The sequence below is a fragment of the Solea senegalensis genome, linkage group LG2 (assembly GCF_019176455.1).
Source record: "Solea senegalensis isolate Sse05_10M linkage group LG2, IFAPA_SoseM_1, whole genome shotgun sequence".
Classification (NCBI taxonomy): domain Eukaryota; kingdom Metazoa; phylum Chordata; class Actinopteri; order Pleuronectiformes; family Soleidae; genus Solea; species Solea senegalensis.
Genome location: NC_058022.1, coordinates 9,476,864 through 9,496,980, shown reverse-complemented (window position 1 = coordinate 9,496,980; position 20,117 = coordinate 9,476,864). Strand labels below are relative to the sequence as shown.

Sequence of the window (20,117 nt, the reverse complement as noted above, 5' to 3'; positions counted from 1 at the left end):
AGACTGTGTATAAAAAAAAAAACCCTTCTAGTTTCCTCTGTGAAGTCAGTTTGGAAATCAGGAAAAGATCATGGTTTTTCCCTCAGGGGTTTGGTTTCGGATGTTCTCATAACAGAGGCAACACGAGAAACACAAATCGTGTGACAGTAATAAAACATACCGGGGTGTCCTTACACGTTACGTCTCAATCTGTGGTCTGGACATGATTGATCTCGTCTTGTGTCTTGCTCAGTGTTGTTACACACTGTCACAACATCCTTTCTATAAAGAAAACAGTAAAACAATGTCCTTAAAACACTGCAAAACATCTGACGTCTTGTCTGAAGCTGTGGACTGCTACATGGAGGACATCTTGTGGACATATCGCTGTCAGTCCCTCTTCCTCAGATACTTTGTGACCTGTGTCACTCTCCAGAAATCATTCTGTGCAGAAAGTAAAAGTCAAATCTCAATGTTTTTCTGGGGGATGATAAATTCAATTTAAGTTGTGTACACACTCGCATGCACGCGCACCCAATGCATCATTTCAGTGAGACGTTATTTCAAAATGCCACTTTTTATACCGTCATCGCTCTCACACATTTTAGATGAATTTGTCGAGTGGGTGACAGATTTCCAAGAGTGAATTCCCAATTAATTTCCACCGAGACTGGACACTTTGGCTCATGTGTGTGTGTGTGTTTTTTGTGTACGGGTTAATTAGGAGTTCGCGCTTCCACGGCTCGATTAAAGTGAAGACAATCTTTTGATCCTTCATCCTTTTGGCCCCTCACACGAGAAGAGATACCTCCGACAGCAGACAGTGAGACACAACACGAGGGTTAAGAAGTTACATGATCACATGAAAATGTAGGCGAGATGAAAGGAAAGAAAGTGAAGTTTAACCACCAACTGTTGATACAGAGACAAAATAAATACCCACAACCAAATCACTTGTCATTTAGCCTTTATTAAATAATAATAATAACATTAAAAAAGAAATTCTTCTGTACAAAGTCTACAAACAACAGTTATCTGGCCAGTGCCATAATTGTGTTTTAATGTAGGATGCATCTCTCTCGCGCTGTGTTTCTCTCTGTTTGTGTGTGTGTGTGTATCCATCGAGACAGTAGAGGTAATACTGGACTTCCAGAAGTAAAGAGTTATAAGCACGAGAGAGAGAGAGAGAGAGAGAGAGAGAGAGAGAGACTGACACAGTTGGTGAGGTGTGTGTGCGTGTGTGCGTGTGTGAATACGTGTATGCATAATTGCGTGTGAGACAATGTACTCCCTTAACAGTGTTTACTGTTTCCTGTGGGTGTTTGTGTGAGGCCCGGAAAAAAGAGAGGATAGAGAAAGAGTGAGTGAGAGAGACATAATAGGAAAGCTCCAAGGCACTTGGAAAAAAGTCCAATGAAAACACAGTAAGATGGACAGGAATCCTTGTATCTCTTTGTCCACCGTTTCCCCCTCTCTCTCTCTAACTTTACTTCTCTGACCATCTTTCAACTTCACCTCAATGGGTCTCCTGGCTCGAGCCATGCGCCTGCCCTTGAAAGAAGAAAGATGAGAGAGAAAAAAGACAAAAAAAAAGAGAGAGAGAGAAGGCTCCAGGCAAAGAGAGAGTGTGACCCCCGGAGGACGACACTTTGACCTGGATAGTTCACAGATTCAGACGAACACAAAGAGCACTTTCTAGGTTTGACCATTATCTGTCGCAGCTAAGCCAAAAAAAAAAAACGAGCGAGACGTGTGAAAAGAAGAAAGGGAGTGGTCAGTGTCTGCTCCTTGACATTCATTTTTGTAAGATTTTTGTCAGGGACACTGGGTTTTGTCACCTTGTCCGTCTTCGCTTGTCTCTTTGCTCGCTGCTTGGACCTTCTCTGCCCGAACAGTCTTCATCATGTTTCACTTTGTTCCTCTTATTGGCTCTAACTGTCTGTCTGTGTGTCTGTCTCGTCTATCCATCATCGGATATGTTTACATGCGCAGTTTCTCTGGCAAAGGCAGGTGTGGATGTGTGGCTCAAACCGACAATCTTTCCACAATTTATCGAGATTTTTGTCGTCTAAAACCATCAAATTGTTGCTTGCCTTGCCATAGTGTAAGGCATTAAAGGTACCCTGTTGTGTTTTCTTGTCAGCTACTTTTTTTTTCTTCTTCTTCTTCTTCTTAATAATAATTTAAAACCATGCTCTGGTGAAATCAAGTCGCTGCATGCTTGTGCGTGTGTGTGTGTGTGTGCAGGAGATACAAACAAAACAGGGACTCACTCATTTAAAGCCTCGCTCCACAGCACTACTCGTGGTCTGAAACGGCACAGGGTACCTTTAAAGTTTGTCACCATTAATTGTTTTTCAGCTGAATAGAGAGTAACTCTTGGGAGAAGAGTCAAGCTAAATGTTCACATGCAATTGTACTGCTTTTCTGCGTCCACTATCTTCATCTGGCAGCTGTGAAAACCAATTTTTAGTCAAATGGATAATGAGACTCTGGTGTAAGCATATCCATGATATTTCCTCCGCTTTTCTTGTCCTCTCTGTCGCTCTCTCTGTGTGTTTGTGTCCGGGTTACGTCTCCGTTCATCAGTCTCTCCAGCAGCACTGGCCCTCCTCAAATGGCTGTCCTCCAATACAGCGTATACTGTAGTTAGCTTAAGGCTCAATTGTGTGTCCAAGAAAGTTGACGAAAGTACGAGTTTCACTCCCCTTTTCTTTCTTTTCTTCTTTTTAAAGTCACGCTTTTCCTTTCCTTCTTTTTGGGCGTCCTTCATTCACCGGGGTGACGTTAAGAGTGGTGGGTAAGAGGCGAGGTGTGATTGATCAGTCTCCCCCCGGCCTCTTCTAACACTTGTTTCGACAACCCCCCACCCCCCGTGCGCACACACGGCTCTTTGGCAATCCATAGGTTGCAGTAAAACAATCACTGACATATTGTTCGCACAGTGTCTGTCCATCATTTGGGCATCATACAGTTTGAAAAGCAAAAAAATATAGATATATACCAAAGACAAACTCTAGAATACTGAATCTAAAGCACGACTCCATAACAGCATGTTAGATTTAGATAGACCTCTAATTTACTGTCTCTCATCTTACTTTACCTTTTCCTCTATTCTTAAAAGACTGATAATCTGTCATGGAAAATATGCCAAAATAGAAAAAGGACTGAAGTAACAGTTAAAGACCTTGAAGTCCAACACAACGCTAAGAAAGTAAGTTTAAAAATGACATAAGAGCTCTACAGGGCGACTACGAACTGAAGCTGGCTTCTCTTTACCTCTTTTTTTTTTTCCCCAACAGATACAAGTCTAAAACAAAACAGTCACCATTACTCTTCTATGCCACTGGTTTCACAAAGCACAGACCGAGGGCAGACAAAGGAGCGAGCGCCACGTGGCGAGCAAACGGTTGAAAACTTACAGAACTCATATCTAAAACTTTCAGGAACGAAAAGAAAACAGAAAATGTCCTTGTTTTTGTTTTGTTTTTCCCTATTTTCCTTCTTTGCCTTTAGAAATCTAGATTCACTTAAGTTGTGTGGTTTGATATCCTTTTGTATTTCTTTAGAATGGGGTAGGGTATTAACTTGATATGTATTGATTTCAGTCAGTACCCACATTAACTAGTCCACAGGTGCCGAAGTCTTCATGAACATTCAGGAAACTGTAACTTTCGGATGTCTGCATGCCGTTGGCCACATTCAAATTTGGCCTTGTGTTCAAAATCTGGCCTCATATTAAAGGACACATTTGACCTTTGACCTTCTGCAGAGAACCAGCCACGGGTAAATGTGAATAAAATTCCTATCTTCATTAAGAATCCCGAGTTCACCCGAGACCGTGCAGTCATTTGGGGCCCAAATGTCCAGATTGTCATGGGCGCTCTGGTCAATCTCCTCTTTCAGCTTCATCCCAGTGGCTGGCGGGATATAGTCTATGGTAGATCTGTCACTCATATTCATTTATTCATTCCTTCATTCATTCACAGGCTTTTTAGAATCGAGCAGGCTCTCTCCTGCAGGCAGAGGAGATACGGTATTGTAAGGAGTGGGAACTGGGGGTCAGGTGTGACCCCCTGGTTCAGGCCTCATTGCATGGAGGGGACATCAAGATCATAAGTTTCCTCCTGGCACACAAATAGGTCGGGAAATTCCAGGTTGTATGTTACCCCGTTGGACGTCGGAGAAAACAAGGGGCCAATGGGAATTGAAAAAAAACAAAACAGATAGTGCTTCTTTTTCTTTTTGCTTTCTTACTCAGAAGAAGAAAATCATTTGCAGGGTATCACTGGAATCACTTCAATCCCAATCCTTGCCTTCATGCCTCCGAGCAGCACCTCTGCTGATTTATCTTTACTTTATGCTTGATGCCGTCGTACAGCTCAAAGTTGTAGTTCTCCAGCGTCGTGGAGGAGCGCGAGGAGAGACCGCTGTAGGAGCAGGTGCAGTAGAGGAGGAGCCCCGCACACACGGCTCCCAGCAGCACCCCGAGAGAGCTCATCACGATGATGGTGAGGAGGATGGGGTCCAGCGTGTACAGCCAGGCGTTGTCCTTGTCCTTCTCTGACACCAGGGTGACAGAGGGGGGGTCTGCATCAGAGGAGGACGGTGTAGAGAAGGAGGAAGGCCAGCCAGGGAAGACGTACTCTGGAGGGAAAGATAAGATAAGATAGTCCTTTATTTGTTCAGTTTAAGACAGTAAAGATAAAGATAATAAATAATAAACATGCATTACCGAAAATAAAAAATGACAATATAAAAAAAATGAGTTAACATAGAATGTAGAATGTACATTTATAGACAGTTTGCAGAATACAAATGGAATGGACTCGATATTTACAGTATAAACATGTGTAAGTATGTTTCACTTATGAAAATTAAGGGAATAACTTTAGAAAACACATCATCTATATGTAATTAAAAATTAATTGTTATCTTATATTAAGGCGAAGACAAGTTTTAAAGTTAGTCTGGTTAGCGTAAGTCAATGCGATGTCCTCTGAAGTCTTGGAAACCAGTGTGTGTGTGCGTGTGTGTGAGAGAGTGAGGTAAGAGAAGACGTCAACTGTTTCCTTTAAAATGTAGTCATTTACGTTATGGGGACTTGATTTTTAATCAAGTGTCTTCCCATAAGGAAGACGACAGTGTAAGTGTAACCCATTTAGGTCCCCACAACATAAGGAATACCAGTTACACACACACACGCATATGGGGAGTAAACTGTGATTGTTGCAGACAAATGTTTTCCAAGGTGCTCAGGAGGAAGCTGTCTGTGTCAGTTTGTCTGCCATTGAACATGAAAGACGTGGAAACACGCCGACATGTCCACACACACACACACACACACACACACACACGTCTGGAGGCTCTGTCACAGAATTTTCACCTCTCAACACTGAGAGATTGTCACTATTGCCACAGGCGGTTTTTTTTTTTTCCCCCGGAAAAATCATAACTGAAACGAAGAGCCCGAGGCGTGCCTCAGCATAAAGCACCATTTTACAATAATGAATTCTATAACACAGTAAGGCAGCGAGAAGAGAAGAGGAGAGGAGAGGAGAGGAGAGAAGAGAAGAGAAGAGAAGAGAAGAGAAGAGAAGAGAAGAGAAGAGAAGAGAAGAGAAGAGAAGAGAAGAGAAGCTCACCTCCATTGCCTGGATGCTTGCCGTTGTAAACAGGATCTTTTCCGAAATCCATTGGCCTGGGGTCTGTTGAAAAGAAGAGCAATGGCATTAATGTCAAGCCCGGAACCTTGTGAACACTCTGATAACATCTCTCCATCTCTTAAGTCTGTCAGAGCCCGGGCGACACTTGTAGATGGAAATCAAACACAATCAACTCAAAGAGTGAGTGATCCCACTGACGCTTTCTAAAGAGATCAGGGAGAGATTTACTCTAAAGCGTTTTGTTCATTGTTCACTTTATCATTGGAAAATTGCTAAATATTTCACCCAGGCTACTGCATAAAGCCGGCAAGTTTCATTATGTGATAAGCATCTCCACTCTTTTATTTGCTTAGGAATGAAAACAGAATGAGTTGAAAGATAGCAAATAGATGGAGAATTGCAGGTGGGTTTGCTTTTATGTGATGGTCTTGACACACACTCAAAAAAGTCTCACACTGCAACTCACTTCTCACACACATTCATGGCACATTTGAGAACTCCTGACTGACACACACAAAAAAAGACACACAACAATTTAGTAGAAAAATAACACATTTATTAACGTCACATTCCCCACGACACATTCATTTCCAAGACCATGAAATGTAACAAGCTAAATCACCACTTTAAATATCTGAGGCAGGCCATAGTGCAAGGCTGAGAAAGGTTTGTCGGCTCAATTCTGCTTCAATTCAGCTTCATCCGAGTAAATTACTGTTATGATCGTGACGAAAAACCGAGCGATACCTGGGCAGCGGAAAACCATTTATTGCGAGGGCAATGAGAGCAAAAACACATTATAAAGTGAAACCATCATAGATATTCAAAACGATAAGGGGTGAAAAACTAATTTAGTACATATGAAAAAAGATACAGAGACTCATTTCCTCTGTTAGGTAGGGTCATTTCTCCACAAGACAATTTTAAGCGTGTGGCATCACCACATTTAATCATCTATAGACAGACTTTATGAACCTACAGTAGTCTACAGATGGTACATTAAAACCACAGATGCATACTTTTAAACAACACCTGCTATCGGAGAAATAAAATATTTGCACAAGAATTGAAAGCGAGACGATTTCCTTGAAATCAAATAAGTTCTTAAGACAATAATGTTGACAGATAATTGACCTCTGAAACCAAACAAAAGAAACGGACCCATCTTTAATGTCTTTTTCCAATATTTTATCAACCAAACTGAAAGTGACGAACCACTTCAACGCTTCAAACGTGAGACGAGAAGAGTCTGAAAACTAATTTTAAAAAAAACCCTGAAGAATGATCAGTCTTTCCTGCTTTTAACAGATCTTAATAAAAAAAACAACAACTTTCTGATCCTTTAAGAGCACGAAGGAAAGATTAACAGCAACATCATTCAAATGAATTGATAAACATGACATCCTCAAGTTAGGTTTTTCCTATAAAAAATCTATATGAGACAGACTTCTCAACACATGCAACGTTGACCATTTAAAAAACTGTTGGCAGTAGCCTTAACAGAATCATATAATGGTGTCACGTTGTTTAATGTGAACAAAAAAAAGCATTAAAGTTGTTGTGCAGGCAGTAAGTCCCTTAGGTAGAACAAATCCTGCTAAGCTAATCAATATGGCACAGAGCAGTCAGAATGTAAATGATAATGTGTTATTAAAACATCATTAAAAGGTCATTTAAGACTGCACGTGAAGTCATATTCTATAGTCTCACGACAGAGCCAGACTCTAAATCCACCTTTCTCACAGTCAACTGAACACACTGCAGGTCCTGACGAAACATTATAACATCAATAGAGAGGTAGCAAAAGAGGCAGCATGGAAAAAAAAAGAGAAGAGAAATACACAAGACACTTTCTGGACGACTGTTGAGCACTTTCTAATGATCTGGGCTCGAGGCCCTCGGGCTACGATCCTAAGAAGAATCATCACGTGGATCTGAAAGGAGATTAAAATTCCCCGTAGCCCAATTTTACCTCAGCTCTCCAATTAGGACAGAGCAAAATGAAAAGAGGAGCTCTTTTATTCAGGCAAAGACACGGACAGCTCTTTGGCACCATGTGCAGTTCCAGTGGGGCCCAAGGACCTGTTAGTGCTTTCATTTGTAATATTTCTCAAGGAAACAGAAGAGGAAGAGGAGGGGGAGGAGGAGGAGGAGGAGGAGGAGAGGGGAGGGGAAAGAAAAGTTGAGATGGCCTGAGGGCTAGAAATGCTTACTGCAGGGTTTTATGAATGCAATCAGCTCCATTAACTAATTAGAAATATTAAAGCGCTTCAAAGTAGTCTATGATGGAGAAGGGAAAGGGAAGTGAGCGAAGGTTTGATTTAAAAGTGCCGCATGAGGGGACGCCAGCACACTTTCCGGTTCTTGCAAAAAAGTAGAGGGAGAGAGAGAGAGGGAGAGAGAGAGCGAGAGAAAGAAAAGTGCATGGGTTGCACAACATAAATACTGTCATATATCATTCCTCTCTTTGAATTTCAGAGCCCGCATTGATTGGGTTACAGCACAGGCCCACTAGAATGAGTCATATAATGTGTAAATCATACACAAGTCGATTGAAATGGAGGCGAGAGGGTGCTGGGGAGGCAGAAAGTGGATATGCAAGAACAAAAAGAAAAAACTAAAGTGCTTGTTGATTAAAGTATGAAAGAAAATATCGTGAGACACAATGTAAAGAAGTCAGTCCATGCAGGGGGAATCTGCAAAGTGACAAACCACCATTTCAAACGCTGAATCCGACGGCGCGGTGGAGATTTAGAGTTTAAATGCAGCACATACTGAATAATGTGCATCTCCATTATACAGTCTATTCTGCCAAAAAGACTTCTTTCATCAGCTTTTGGGTTTGAAACAACCTGCTCTCCTCCTTCCAAACTCTCCTTTCTTTCAATCCAAACACCAAGCTGTTTCCCCGTTAGCCTCCTCTTGGAGTAAAGGGGAATAAAAATCTATCTTTAGAAAGTATAGAAAGCAGTTTTTCACCCCCTTTTTTTTTCTTCTTCTTTCATCTCACTTCATCTCAGGGCGCATTCTTTGGAAGGAAAAGGGGCCTCGCTTAATGGGCCCTTCTCCTCTGAGAGATTTGGTCTCTCCTCCATTTCTGCCGCTCATTTTCTCTCCTATTATTTGTTTTTAGTGGGATTTACAATAAAGGGAAGGAGTAGCATTGGAGACATTTGAAAATGAAGGGGCATGGCACCAAATAACTGGTCTTTTCAATCCAAAACCAAGCAAAAATATGCACGTACTTCAGTGTTGAGTCCCATGTCCAAATGAAACTGGGACACACGTTGTTGTGAAAATGGCTAAAAAGCACAGGATTTGACATAAACCTACCCATGTCACTATAGTTGTTAAGATCATCTCAGTGAACACCAGCGACACAAGTATAAAAATAAACAAATGATCACTATTATAACCCAGAAGTGCATGTAAACGTACTGTGATCGAGATGACAAAGAAATAAAGTGGTACTTCATTTTGCAACCAACACATAAATAAATTATTTTCCTCCCTATGATTCACAGTAAATGTAAAAAAAACAGAAAAAGAAAGAAAACTCAAACAATCAAGAAAGTGCTAATGTTTTGTTCAACATTGCAAAAAAAAAAAAACACGACCTATGAGAGGTGTGTCATATGTGTACATTTCAAACAAGTGATTAAAAAGAAATACAAAGTAAAAATTAAACTGACAATATATGTTGCACTGATGTTTATCATGTTTAACAGACCGCGGTGATGAAATTAGCTTCAAAAGAACTGACCGGGTCATTTCAGTCAGTGATTTCCTGAAAAAAGAGTGAGATACTCTTTGTCACAGCTTGTTTGGTCTCACCTGTTTAAAATGCACACTGTATATATTCTAACTTTCCAGGCTAATCTGCTGAAAACGCACAACTAGATTCATAATCCACCATTATACTCAGGATTTGATGGATGATGGGCAACAGGATGAAGATTACACCATGCACACCTGCAGTTCCAAACACTCAAAACAACATCTGATTTAGATTCTCTGCTGCTTTGTTTCACCCGGCCCCATTTCTGCATTCAATTTGGACATTAACAGACACAGGCAATGGAATAATATCCTTGAGATCCGGGCAACAAACTGTGCAGCAATCCTTCAGACTTGTACATGACCGTGAGGCACAACCTTGTACTGGAGGTGAAGAGGTAATAGTTTTAAAGCACTTTTAAAAAGAAAAGAAAAAAAAAAGGCATATCAGGATGTAATAAAAAAATGCACTCAGGTTGATACGCGGGGACTTGCAAAATCTTGAAGTGTGTGTGCATGCTGTATGTGTGACTTTTAAGCCTTTGTGTGTGTGTGTGTGTGTGTGTCATCTTCTCCGTGTAAACCAGGCACAGGTTCCTCCTCCTCGCCCACAGACCAAAGAGGCAAAACACAGTGGACGCGTAGCTGTCTATCAGTCACAGCTGAACGGTTTGGCACTAATTCTCCCTTTTACCTCTCCCTTTTCTCCTCTTTATCTGTCTATGTCACCTCCAGTCTCTGAAAAGCCAGTGAACAAATAAACTGCAGCTTCACTCAGTCCCAGAGAAAGAAAGCCTGCTTCTTTGATGCAGCACACACTGTGACTTCTCTCTGCCTGCACCTGTGTGTGTGTGTGTGTGTGTAAATCCCTTCATTCTCAGACAAGGCATTTGGAGGCAGGCAAGAGTCCAAGCTGCAGACTGGAGCAGCACAGAAGAGGGAGAAATAAGCTGTTGCAAAGATGACATGTGTACATTGTACTGTACACGTCTCGTCCACAGTCTTCCTGTAACGCCGTTGTTATTCTGTCCATGTTCCATCTCATCTTCAGCCTGTGGTGCCTTCATCAGTCATTCTCCCCCGACGAGCGATATTTGAAAAGTGTCAGAAGTTGTACTTTTGTTTTGTTTTTTTAACTCTTCGTACCATTCTCGTGGCTCATGCCAACAGAGAAATGTATTAAAAGTGCTGATCAGTTACAGCGTCTCAGTGTAGCGGCTCCTCAGTGAGGGCAATTAGGCGGAATTCTGCTGATCATTCCTGTAAGAGAATTCCCACACCGAACCATTCTAATAAAACGGCATGATTCAAAGAGTCCAGGTGTTTCAACACTGGGAATCACAGCTGTCCTCCTTCTCCAGTCTGATGGTGAGCATAGGCTCATGACTTGGCCCAGTACCTGGGTACAGGTGGTTCTGATTGGGGCTGTGGATCAGATTATAGTTGATGTTTTGGTTCTGGTAGCAGTTTTGGTGAGTTTGCAGGTTTGGCTGATGGCTGCTGTGGTACATCACTGAATGATGGTGATGATGATGATGGTGGTGACCACTGCTGGTCTTCTTGGTTGCCCGGTGGTAGCGGTGGCAGCACAGTATCACCACCACCGTTACAGTGACCAACAGCAGGGTGGCGCCGACTCCCGCCAATACATAGTACCAGAAGGTGGGGACGGGCTGCGCCATCACTGTGTCTACTGTAGGCTCCAATCCAGACATGGCACCCCCTGGAGGGCAGGAGGACACATTACTGGTTGGCTCAGTGCAGGAGCGAGGCAGACATGCAGACCACAGCGGTGCTGTCAAAAGTGGAACTGACTGTTGGGTGAACCTCTACCCCAGACAGCAGTTGTCAAATCATAACTGGAACTAGGCACAGGAGGTCTGTCAAGCTTTGGATTTCGCCACATGTTACGTTTTGTGTGTGTGTGTGTGTGTGTGTGTGTGGGTCTGTAGTGGGATGGATGCAAGGCACTCGTATTCTGCAAAAACCAGAACATGTAAGCAGCGTGTTATACTGTGTCTGTGTTACTTTTGCGGCCAAGCTCATCTTACGTATTAATCCATATTTTCAGATGTTACGTTATGTGGCATTTATGCTCCAGGGAAAGTCATCTCTCTGTGTAAGCACACGCCTTTAACGTTGCATCATCCTGACTGGTGTGTATTTGTATTCAAATGTGTGGTAGTTTTTCCTTTGATTAGATCATGGACAGAGTTGGAGCGATTTTGATTTAGCGGAAATGAGGGTGATTACAGTGTTGAAAGAGTCAAGAGAGCAACAAGGAGAAGACGCTTTGGTCCTACGCTTAAATATGAAACCTCCACAGTGACTATCAATCACGCTGCACAGCAGAAATAAGTGTCTGCGAATGCTATTTGTCATATGTAGCTCCCTCCGGATGATCCTTTTTACGCAGGATGCCCCTTTCCTGACACAATCCTCCCATTTATCCAGACGTTTCAAAAGACTTGGGAGAGATCAATTGAAAAACCTTGACATTGTAGACGTCATAATGTTGTGCGAGAATGGAAAGCTTGACAGGCCTAGTAACACAAAGTCAGGGTAAATGACTGGGGCAGTAAATCGATACTATTGCCTTTGTTGGTAGTAGGCAAAAGCAACAACAACAAAACTTGGGGCATCATTATAGCATCAATATTTAAACTGCACATACTTCTATCTTACGATTCTACTCGTGGTATTTTTGGTCGATGCAAACGTCACAAGCATTAGCTGACACGCAGAGGCTCATGCCATGCGTTCACATTCAATGCCAAGCCTTGAATACGCAGTGACTGACTTGAACAAAGGGTGTTAAGTAGCTGTATTTGACAGAACACAGTCAGGTTTATCAGTGCAAAGTTCTTATTGAAGGGAGTCAAGTGGCAGGAAAAAAAAAGAAAAGATGGCAAGACGGAAAGGGAGAACATTTCGGGGGGAGAAAGGATAAGAGAGGAGGAATTATTGGAGGAGAGAATGGAGGGAAATCGAGAGGGGTGGGAGAATGTGAGAGGGGAGTGAATGGACAGAGAGCTAATCCTGCCATGATATCTTTAATCCTGCATTAAAGGGTTTGTCTCAAACTTCAATACTCTGTCAACTCGCTGTGAAAAGGGAACCTGCTGCGAGACAAGTTGTGAGAGGGAAGATGGCGGAAACGAAAGGGGGGGAGGATGTGAGTGAGAAAGGAAAGGAGGGATGAGAGGAAGGAGACGTGTACAGAGATATATAGAACCTCAAAGGAACCAGGGAACTTATTTGTGCTCAGTTTTTAAAATTCATTCGTTGTCTTTTTAGGGTTTACATTTCGCTTTGATTGTAAAGCTTCACGCTCAGAGCAGAAACTTCAGGTGGATTAAAACACAGATTGTTTTCAGAACTGCAGAAACACTGTCCCTTACTTTACTTTTTGGGAGAGGAAAAAAGACAAATAGAGGTATGTTTCTCAAGAACACCAATCCTTAAAAAGTGTGTCTTTCAAGACTGTCTTCCTGAATCTTATTATCATCTAATTTCCAGGTCTCTCTCTTTACAAATCCACAGTCCTCTCTACAGTAAAATGGATGCCAGAATTTGTATCTGTGTATGTGTGTATCGTATCCCCCCCCTTTTGGCTGATAGTCAAATATACTGAGTCGCTATGAATAAAAACGCCCAAGTGAAGCTGCCCTTGTGCCATTAAAAGATGATCACATTATCAAAATTGTCGAAATTAATTTAGGGGTTCATGCTATAATTAGATCAAAAGCGTCCGCCACCTCATTTTTAGCCACAGCGTGTTCACAGATAACGACGGCGTGCAAAAAAGAACTCAATTAACTACATAGCATCACACATAAATGAACAACTAACTATAAAAAGCATTTGTGATACAGGATTGAATAGAAAAAATTTGATCCATTCACACACTAACAACATGTCGACACACAGGATGCCTTATATACTTAACAGTATATACTATATACATACAAAGGGCTGTAAACTACCAGTGATTTCTCCAAACATGGTTTTGTGCACTTCCAAAATAAAACAGCAACAAAACAACAGCAAATGCAAATCATAAACGCTGAAATACTCTTGTTTGTATATGCGTTACTCAGACATGTACAGAGAAAAGAGCGGGTGAAAGCAACAGGAAAAAGTCAAGGGAGAAGAAGAGAAACTGATACTGAGAGCTCGAGCACAGAACATGTACACATGACTGACTCTCCTGCTCCCTATACTAGGACTCAAGGGTATTACTTTCTTTATTTTATCGAACACCGGAGGAAAAAGACCAGATGGAGGCTGTTCCACTCTGACCAATTCAACACTGACCTCTTAGCGTGAACCTTCATTCCTGTGCCACCTTATGTGCTGTTAACATTATGAACACCTGGAAAGGGCGCACTGCTCCAATGACTTACTGTGGGGTCGCTACAAATTTTTTTTGGCACCCTCACACAAGTGCACACTACAAGAAACAAGATCACACGAGATCACCAAGCCCGACATGCAGGGAGTCATGCTGCAACAAATGCAAAGGACTCATTCCAATCAAAAATACACCCCGAGAAAGTCCTGCACACGTTTATTTGTGAAGACAAATAAGAACCCATAATCATAAGCAACGGTAAAGGATGTCTGTAACACGTGGGACTGTACGGCAGCATGTTATTAACTAACAAGGATCGGGGCCGGTGCAGTGCTGCGAGCTGAGCTTAACGACAAGCAGGAAGCACAGATATTTGAGAGGACAAATGGAACAGGAAGTTGAACTTACTGTTTATTCCAGGAGTTAAGGCAGGGAAGGGCTCTGGAAGAGAGAGAGAGAGAGAAAGAGAGAGAGAACAACGTTACGATGATGGTTAATCAACGACGGACAGCAATGACTAAGCAGCTTGTTGTCATTTTGATAGGAATCGCAGAATGATGTTTGGAAGGTAAATTACAATAAGAGCAATAATAGAGCCACATTTACAGGAACTCTTCTAGTGGTAAAAGTGGTATTTATTCAATTCCAGGGCAGACGATATTGTATAGAGATTTCGCAGTACTGTGACATGACTTGATAATCAAAGTGACATTATACAACTGTATTTGTCATTTGAGTTAACAGAGCAAAATTGGAATACAGATGAAATCCAAAATGGCAGCACACTGCACTTTTTGAAAAGGCACTTGTTAGCCCCTTTTTGACAAAATCAATGAAGATTTGCAGAGTCCCCAGTTTCTGCAGTTGTTTAAGGCAAATAAATCTTCCCGGATGACAGTTATTGGGAAGAAAACAGAGTATGCTGGCTGGTGGTATGTCTTTCCCCGAATGTCTCTCCCTCTTTCATTCTGCCTGTCATTTCTCATTTTCTCTCCTCCTGCTTTCGTCTTTCTGATCGAGGAATGGGAGAATAAAAGGAAGGGTGGAGGTTGAAGTTAAAGAGCCACGAGGGCAGGAACTGTAAAAATGTAATGCTGTATATTATTTTGCCGGAGGATGTGACTTCCATTAGCAGGAAACAAAAACAGGTGCTGACTCGTATCAGTCAAATGACCAGTGTGATGTTATAAAGTATATATGTATACATATATATATATATATATATATATATATGTATACATATATATCATTGATCAGTTGGAATCTGAATGTTTTTGTAGAGTCTGTCAAACACCACATCCCAGAACAACCATTTATTTTTTTACTGCTTGATGGTCCAGTGATGACTGATGCTAAAAGGAAGAGGATGCTCAGTCGGAAAGAGAAGGTGAGTGAGAGAGAACGAGAGAGAGTGAGAGACAGAGAGGAAATATGTGAAGACTTGAATAAAGGTTGGGTGGGGTGGCTGGTGCAGGAAGAAACTGAAGTGGATAGAGAGATGGAGATATAATGAAAGATAGATTAGAATCCATGCCCAAAGGCCATTTGTGGCCTACTTTCTCTTTTAATATATTTTTCTTTTTTCCTAGTGTGTGTGTAAACGAGAAGTAGTTTTCCCCCTCTCCTGTCTCTCTCTCATCCAGTCTCTGGTGGAAACATAGCATAAATATGTTAAGGAGTGAGAGAACCAGACAGTGAGACAGTCTGCCTGACGTATTAATAATAATGACAATACACAGGTGAGTATGGGACTTACGTGTACACTGCTCCAACTCCATGCTGTTGCTCATGTGGATGTTGTCAATTCGGATGTGGCCTCTGGTCGGGTGATCAAAGAAACCTTCAAACACCACCTATGGGAGACACAGGGTGACACCCAGTTATAATACATCAGCCGCAACCGTGCTAACAGACACGTTTATCTTCAAAAACAACACTTACTTGATACTCTTTGGGGCTCTGGGGCAGGACGGTGCGGCCCTCCCTCCAGTGTGACCCCTGGTCTCCTTTCAGAGACCATAGCAGTGATTCTTCCTGGTCACTGTCCCTCAGCAGGACCCTCAGGCTCCCCTGTGCCTCGCCCTGTATCTGGTAATAGAAGAGGAGGCAGAGTGGACCTCGCTCTGGCCCCACCTCGGGGCTCAGCAGCCGGGCTCGCTTGCGCTGGGTGTGGGCACCTGCATCTAGGTGCAGGTAGTTCCCGGAGAAATCTGGCAGGAGAGGACGAGACAGAGATGTGATGTCACATTTTTTGCTGATATAATTCAAACTTGCATGGGGCAACAGATTATGAGTTTGAATCCTCACCAGTGTCAATGCTCAGGAAGGTAAAATACCACTACTGCACTGTCAGATTTTACTAATTGAAAGCGGCAGTGCATAGCTTTTGGCGATTAGTGTTTGGACGTTATTATCCTGCCTCTGTTTGGTCTACATGAATGGAAACTACAGCGGCGCATGGTCAGGTGTTTATACCGTCAAACTGCTGAACAAATGAGTTTTTCAAACACTTGTGAAACTTTGTGTTGAAGCTCTCTCACTTAACTAGCGCAACGCTGCTGTTGCTTCTTCCTGTCAACGGCTGAGAGACACAATGCATTGTGTGAACTCGTCAGACGAAAGTTACGCGATGCATTTTTGATTAATTCTACATTTCAAAATGTGTGACACAGTAGGATACAGTAACGCAGCAGCGGTCTGTGGGGTTCAAAGAGAGTTTATTTTAGAGAGGGTATCACCAGCACCATCACAAACAGAGTTAATGGCTATGGATACAAATGAACACACACACATACAGCTAACAACATACTGTACGCATACACCTTGTTCTTTCTCTTTTCTGAGTTTAAACAGTGGACAGAAAGATGGAGGGAGAATAAAGAGAAAGCAAAGGGGAGGGAGGGAAGAGTGGAGAAACGTGACTGATTAAAAAAGAGTGTCAGAGAGAGGGGAGAAAAAAAAAAGGACACACCCCCACACACACACACACACACACACACACACCCGAACAGGACCATAACCATTAGCCTGCTGCTGTGTTTGGCTGTTTGTCTAGTTTGTCTGTTACGGCCAGAGAGTAAAAGCTTCGCTGGAGCTGCAAATAGTCTTTTTATCGATGGACAGACAGCGAGTGTGACACTTCATAAGGAGAGAGTGAGAGTGAGAGTGAGAGTGAGGGAGGGAGAGAGAGAGAGAGAGAGAGAGGGGGAGGAGGAAGAATGTAGAGAAAATGAGAAGAAGAAGAAGAAGAGAGACAAAAACAAAGCAAATATCTGTCCGTCTGTCAGCTCACCTCCCTTCTCCCCTCCCTCAGGTAAGACGGGGGAAAAAAAACCTTGGATAGATTTTGCATCACACTTAATGAATTATGGATTTGGGTTGAGGTAACTCTGATTCTTCACTTGGAGGCAATAAAAAAAAAAAACGGGGACCCAAATTACCGTCGCTCATTAAATACAGTTAGAGAAAGTTGCAGTGTTTTTCTGTCTCTCTCTGCGTTTGATCTTGGCGAATGTACAAAGGGAGGGAATTAATTAACAACTCTCCATGGGAGGGAAAGGCAGGGATGCAGAAACGGCTCAGAAGAAGGGAGGGAAAGTGTGTGTGTGTGTGTGTGTTAGAGTCTCTTTGCATCGGTGTTAATTCTACTGTCGGCATCTTTGTTTATGTTTATATCCGCATGCGTCTAAGTTCATCTGTCAGTCATTCTCTGTGTGTGTGTGTTTTGTTTATATGAACAGTTCATCACGTTGTACTTGTCTAGACATGTACAGTACATTTTTTTATGCAAGTGCATCCTTTCTAAGTTTGTGGTGAACTGAAAAGGCTGAATGTGTGTCATTCATACTGTATGTGCATGTTTGGCTTTCATGTTGGGTCAGTGGAATGAATTTGTCCTTTGTTTTTGATGATAGTTTTTAACTCAACAAATTAGTTTAAGGATAATTTATAGGTTGTAGTTTTGGGTTAAACGAGTGACAGTTCCCACGATCAGAACACATCGACTTGATCTCTGTCACACCCAAGTAGCAACCCACCATGATTTGAAGCCACTACCGTCTTTATTTTTGGTTCGGTTTGTACCTCAAAAACACATGACGCAAAAAACGTACGAAAGAAAGAGCATCAAACGTCAAACATATTTGGCAAATTATAAGTTCTTTTTTGCATTCTCTCAATCCCTCACTTATCATTAGCTGCACTATCTTTCGACACTGGTCTTGACAGGTTCCTTCAACTTTTCAAGAGAGGTTCAGTCTATCTGAGATCAAGTAAATAACTTGTGACCTCTGATTTTGGTCTTATTTTCTCTTTTAAAACCTCTAAAAGTGTGTTCAGCTATGAAAGCTGGGGGGGGGGCAGGGGTTGATTTGCATTCGAGACAGCTGACAGAGAGCCGCACTGATGTTGCTGTAGTACAAGACTTAACGTCATGTTGCTGTCTCACACTGAGACAGGGATGCTGCTAAGTCAATTATAAACACACACACACACTCATCCTGCCTTATGTCACACCATAGTCTGTTTATAAAGGAGCTGATCAGTCAACCGTTAACTGGAAAGCTTCAAGAAATACAAAGAAAACCTTTGGCAAGGTCAGTGTGTGTGTGTGTGTGTGCAAGAGTCCTACCTTGACTCTTATGAGTAGGTGTGTGTGTGCGTGCGTGCGTGTGTGCGTGAGCCGAGCCTAAGGGAGAGCTTAAGAGCTAAGGCAGCACTTCTGTCAAAGCCATCATCCGACATATCTGACCGCTCTGGGCTACGTGTGTGAGCTTTATGGGTGTGTGAGTTCAGTACAGTATGTGTATGTGTGTGTGAGTGTGAGAGAGAGAGAGGGAGAGATGGGGAGAGAGCAAAGTGGGGAGGTAGGTGTAATGATGAACAGTCTTGCCATCTTGTAAAAGATGGACAGATGTGCGGAAAAAAGCCAAGAACTGTCAGAGAAACGGGCGAGAGGTCAGTAAGAAGTGAGGGAGGTAATCACATGGACTGAGTGAGAGAGTGGAGGGCAGGACTGAGCATGAAAATACAGAAATACAGCGAGGGGGGAAAAAAAAGGAGAATTATTATGAGGATGGACTGACAGAAGCATGGTAAACTGCTCAAATGTTTCTTAACAAGAAATGAGAGGATGAAGGCTGAGAGACACTGGAGGCAGATACAATGTAAGAAAGAATAAAGGGGAAAACATGAGGCAGCAAAACTAGATGGAAAGTGAAACTTTGAAACTTCATTTGAAAAAACAAACTCAAATGAATTCCTTATGTAGCCTCACAGAAGATCAGAGGGAAATCCTTGCATTACTTGATCAAACACGTCGTTGTGATGACCAACACGTCTGTACTCACTGTCTGCTCCCAGTGCCAGGTCCTGTCTCGTCTCGTGCGCGTCATGTCCGGCTGAAGCGCTGCCGGCCGTGTGCAGAGACCAGCTAACACCTGAGTGAGGATCAGCCGACCAGCCGCACAAGCTCTGCTCAAAGTCACACACCGCTGACAGGGATGGAGTCGTGGCTGTGGGACGTGAGCGAGAGAATAAATGTGACATTTGGAAAGACATTTCAACCTTTTCTCTCTCTCTCTCTCTCCCCCCTCAGCTTTTGAAGATCCATTTTATGAGATCTGATTCCATAAAGGCCGGCTCCTCTTTTATTTTAAAAGTGCCTTCGAAGAGAGTCTCATTATATTTAGATGTTTTGGCAACTGTGTCTATGAAATTATGACAGCTCAATAAATCACGCTGAATGCAAATATTAGAGTAAAATGATGTGGAGAGTGAAAATGGGCTAAACAGAGGAATCAGAGGCAAGGAACTGAACACAGGAAACAAAAACTAAAAGCTAAATGAAAGACAAACGAAACAATATTCATACACAATAATGTCGATTATTAGAAAATCATATTCTAAAAGCTATGATTTGATAAAAGCTAAAAGCAGTTATGTCGCAGCGAAATGGATCATCAAGGACTTCATTAAAGGAGCTATTTGTGCGTTTTCTGCGCTGCCAAATGTGGCTTCTCACTGGGAGCGGGTGGTAACGACGGTTGCTCGCCAACAGCTTCAGCCGCGATGGTTATAATCCACACTCAGTGCACGGCTGCCTCTGGAGGGTAAACTTGATGCGACCATGACTCTTTGTTGGAACGCGATGAGACGGGCAGGCTGGGGTGGGGATAACTGGTTAGCATGCAGATTTGAGTCGAAGCAAAGAAGTGACAGAAATAGAAGCAAAAAAAAAAAGAAGATAATACTGGTGTTGCTTTCCAGTGAGTGAAAGCTCTTGGCAACTTGATGCTAAACTTGCAAATGTTCTGCTTTATTGGAGAGTAAACAACTGCTAA

The 20,117-nt window shown here is 42.4% G+C and overlaps 1 protein-coding gene across 4 annotated transcripts in view; it reads right to left on the bottom strand.

Moving 5' to 3' along the window:
* Nucleotides 1–933: 933 nt before the first annotated feature.
* The window catches only part of nrp2b (neuropilin 2b), a 108,103-nt gene continuing 88,919 nt past the window's right edge, over nucleotides 934–20,117 (bottom strand). For 3 of the 4 annotated variants that reach the window (XM_044053211.1, XM_044053206.1, XM_044053204.1), the window contains exons 13-17: nucleotides 19,125–19,289; nucleotides 15,718–15,986; nucleotides 15,533–15,629; nucleotides 14,185–14,217; nucleotides 6,180–11,145 (exon numbers count right to left, since the gene is read on the bottom strand). In XM_044053211.1, the coding sequence (XP_043909146.1) occupies nucleotides 10,748–11,145; nucleotides 14,185–14,217; nucleotides 15,533–15,629; nucleotides 15,718–15,986; nucleotides 19,125–19,289 (962 nt within the window). In that variant the 3' untranslated portion in view covers nucleotides 6,180–10,747. Of the gene's footprint in view, nucleotides 4,627–5,624; nucleotides 5,688–6,179; nucleotides 11,146–14,184; nucleotides 14,218–15,532; nucleotides 15,630–15,717; nucleotides 15,987–19,124; nucleotides 19,290–20,117 lie in introns of those variants that run through there. The other variant, XM_044053205.1, reaches the window with a different exon arrangement.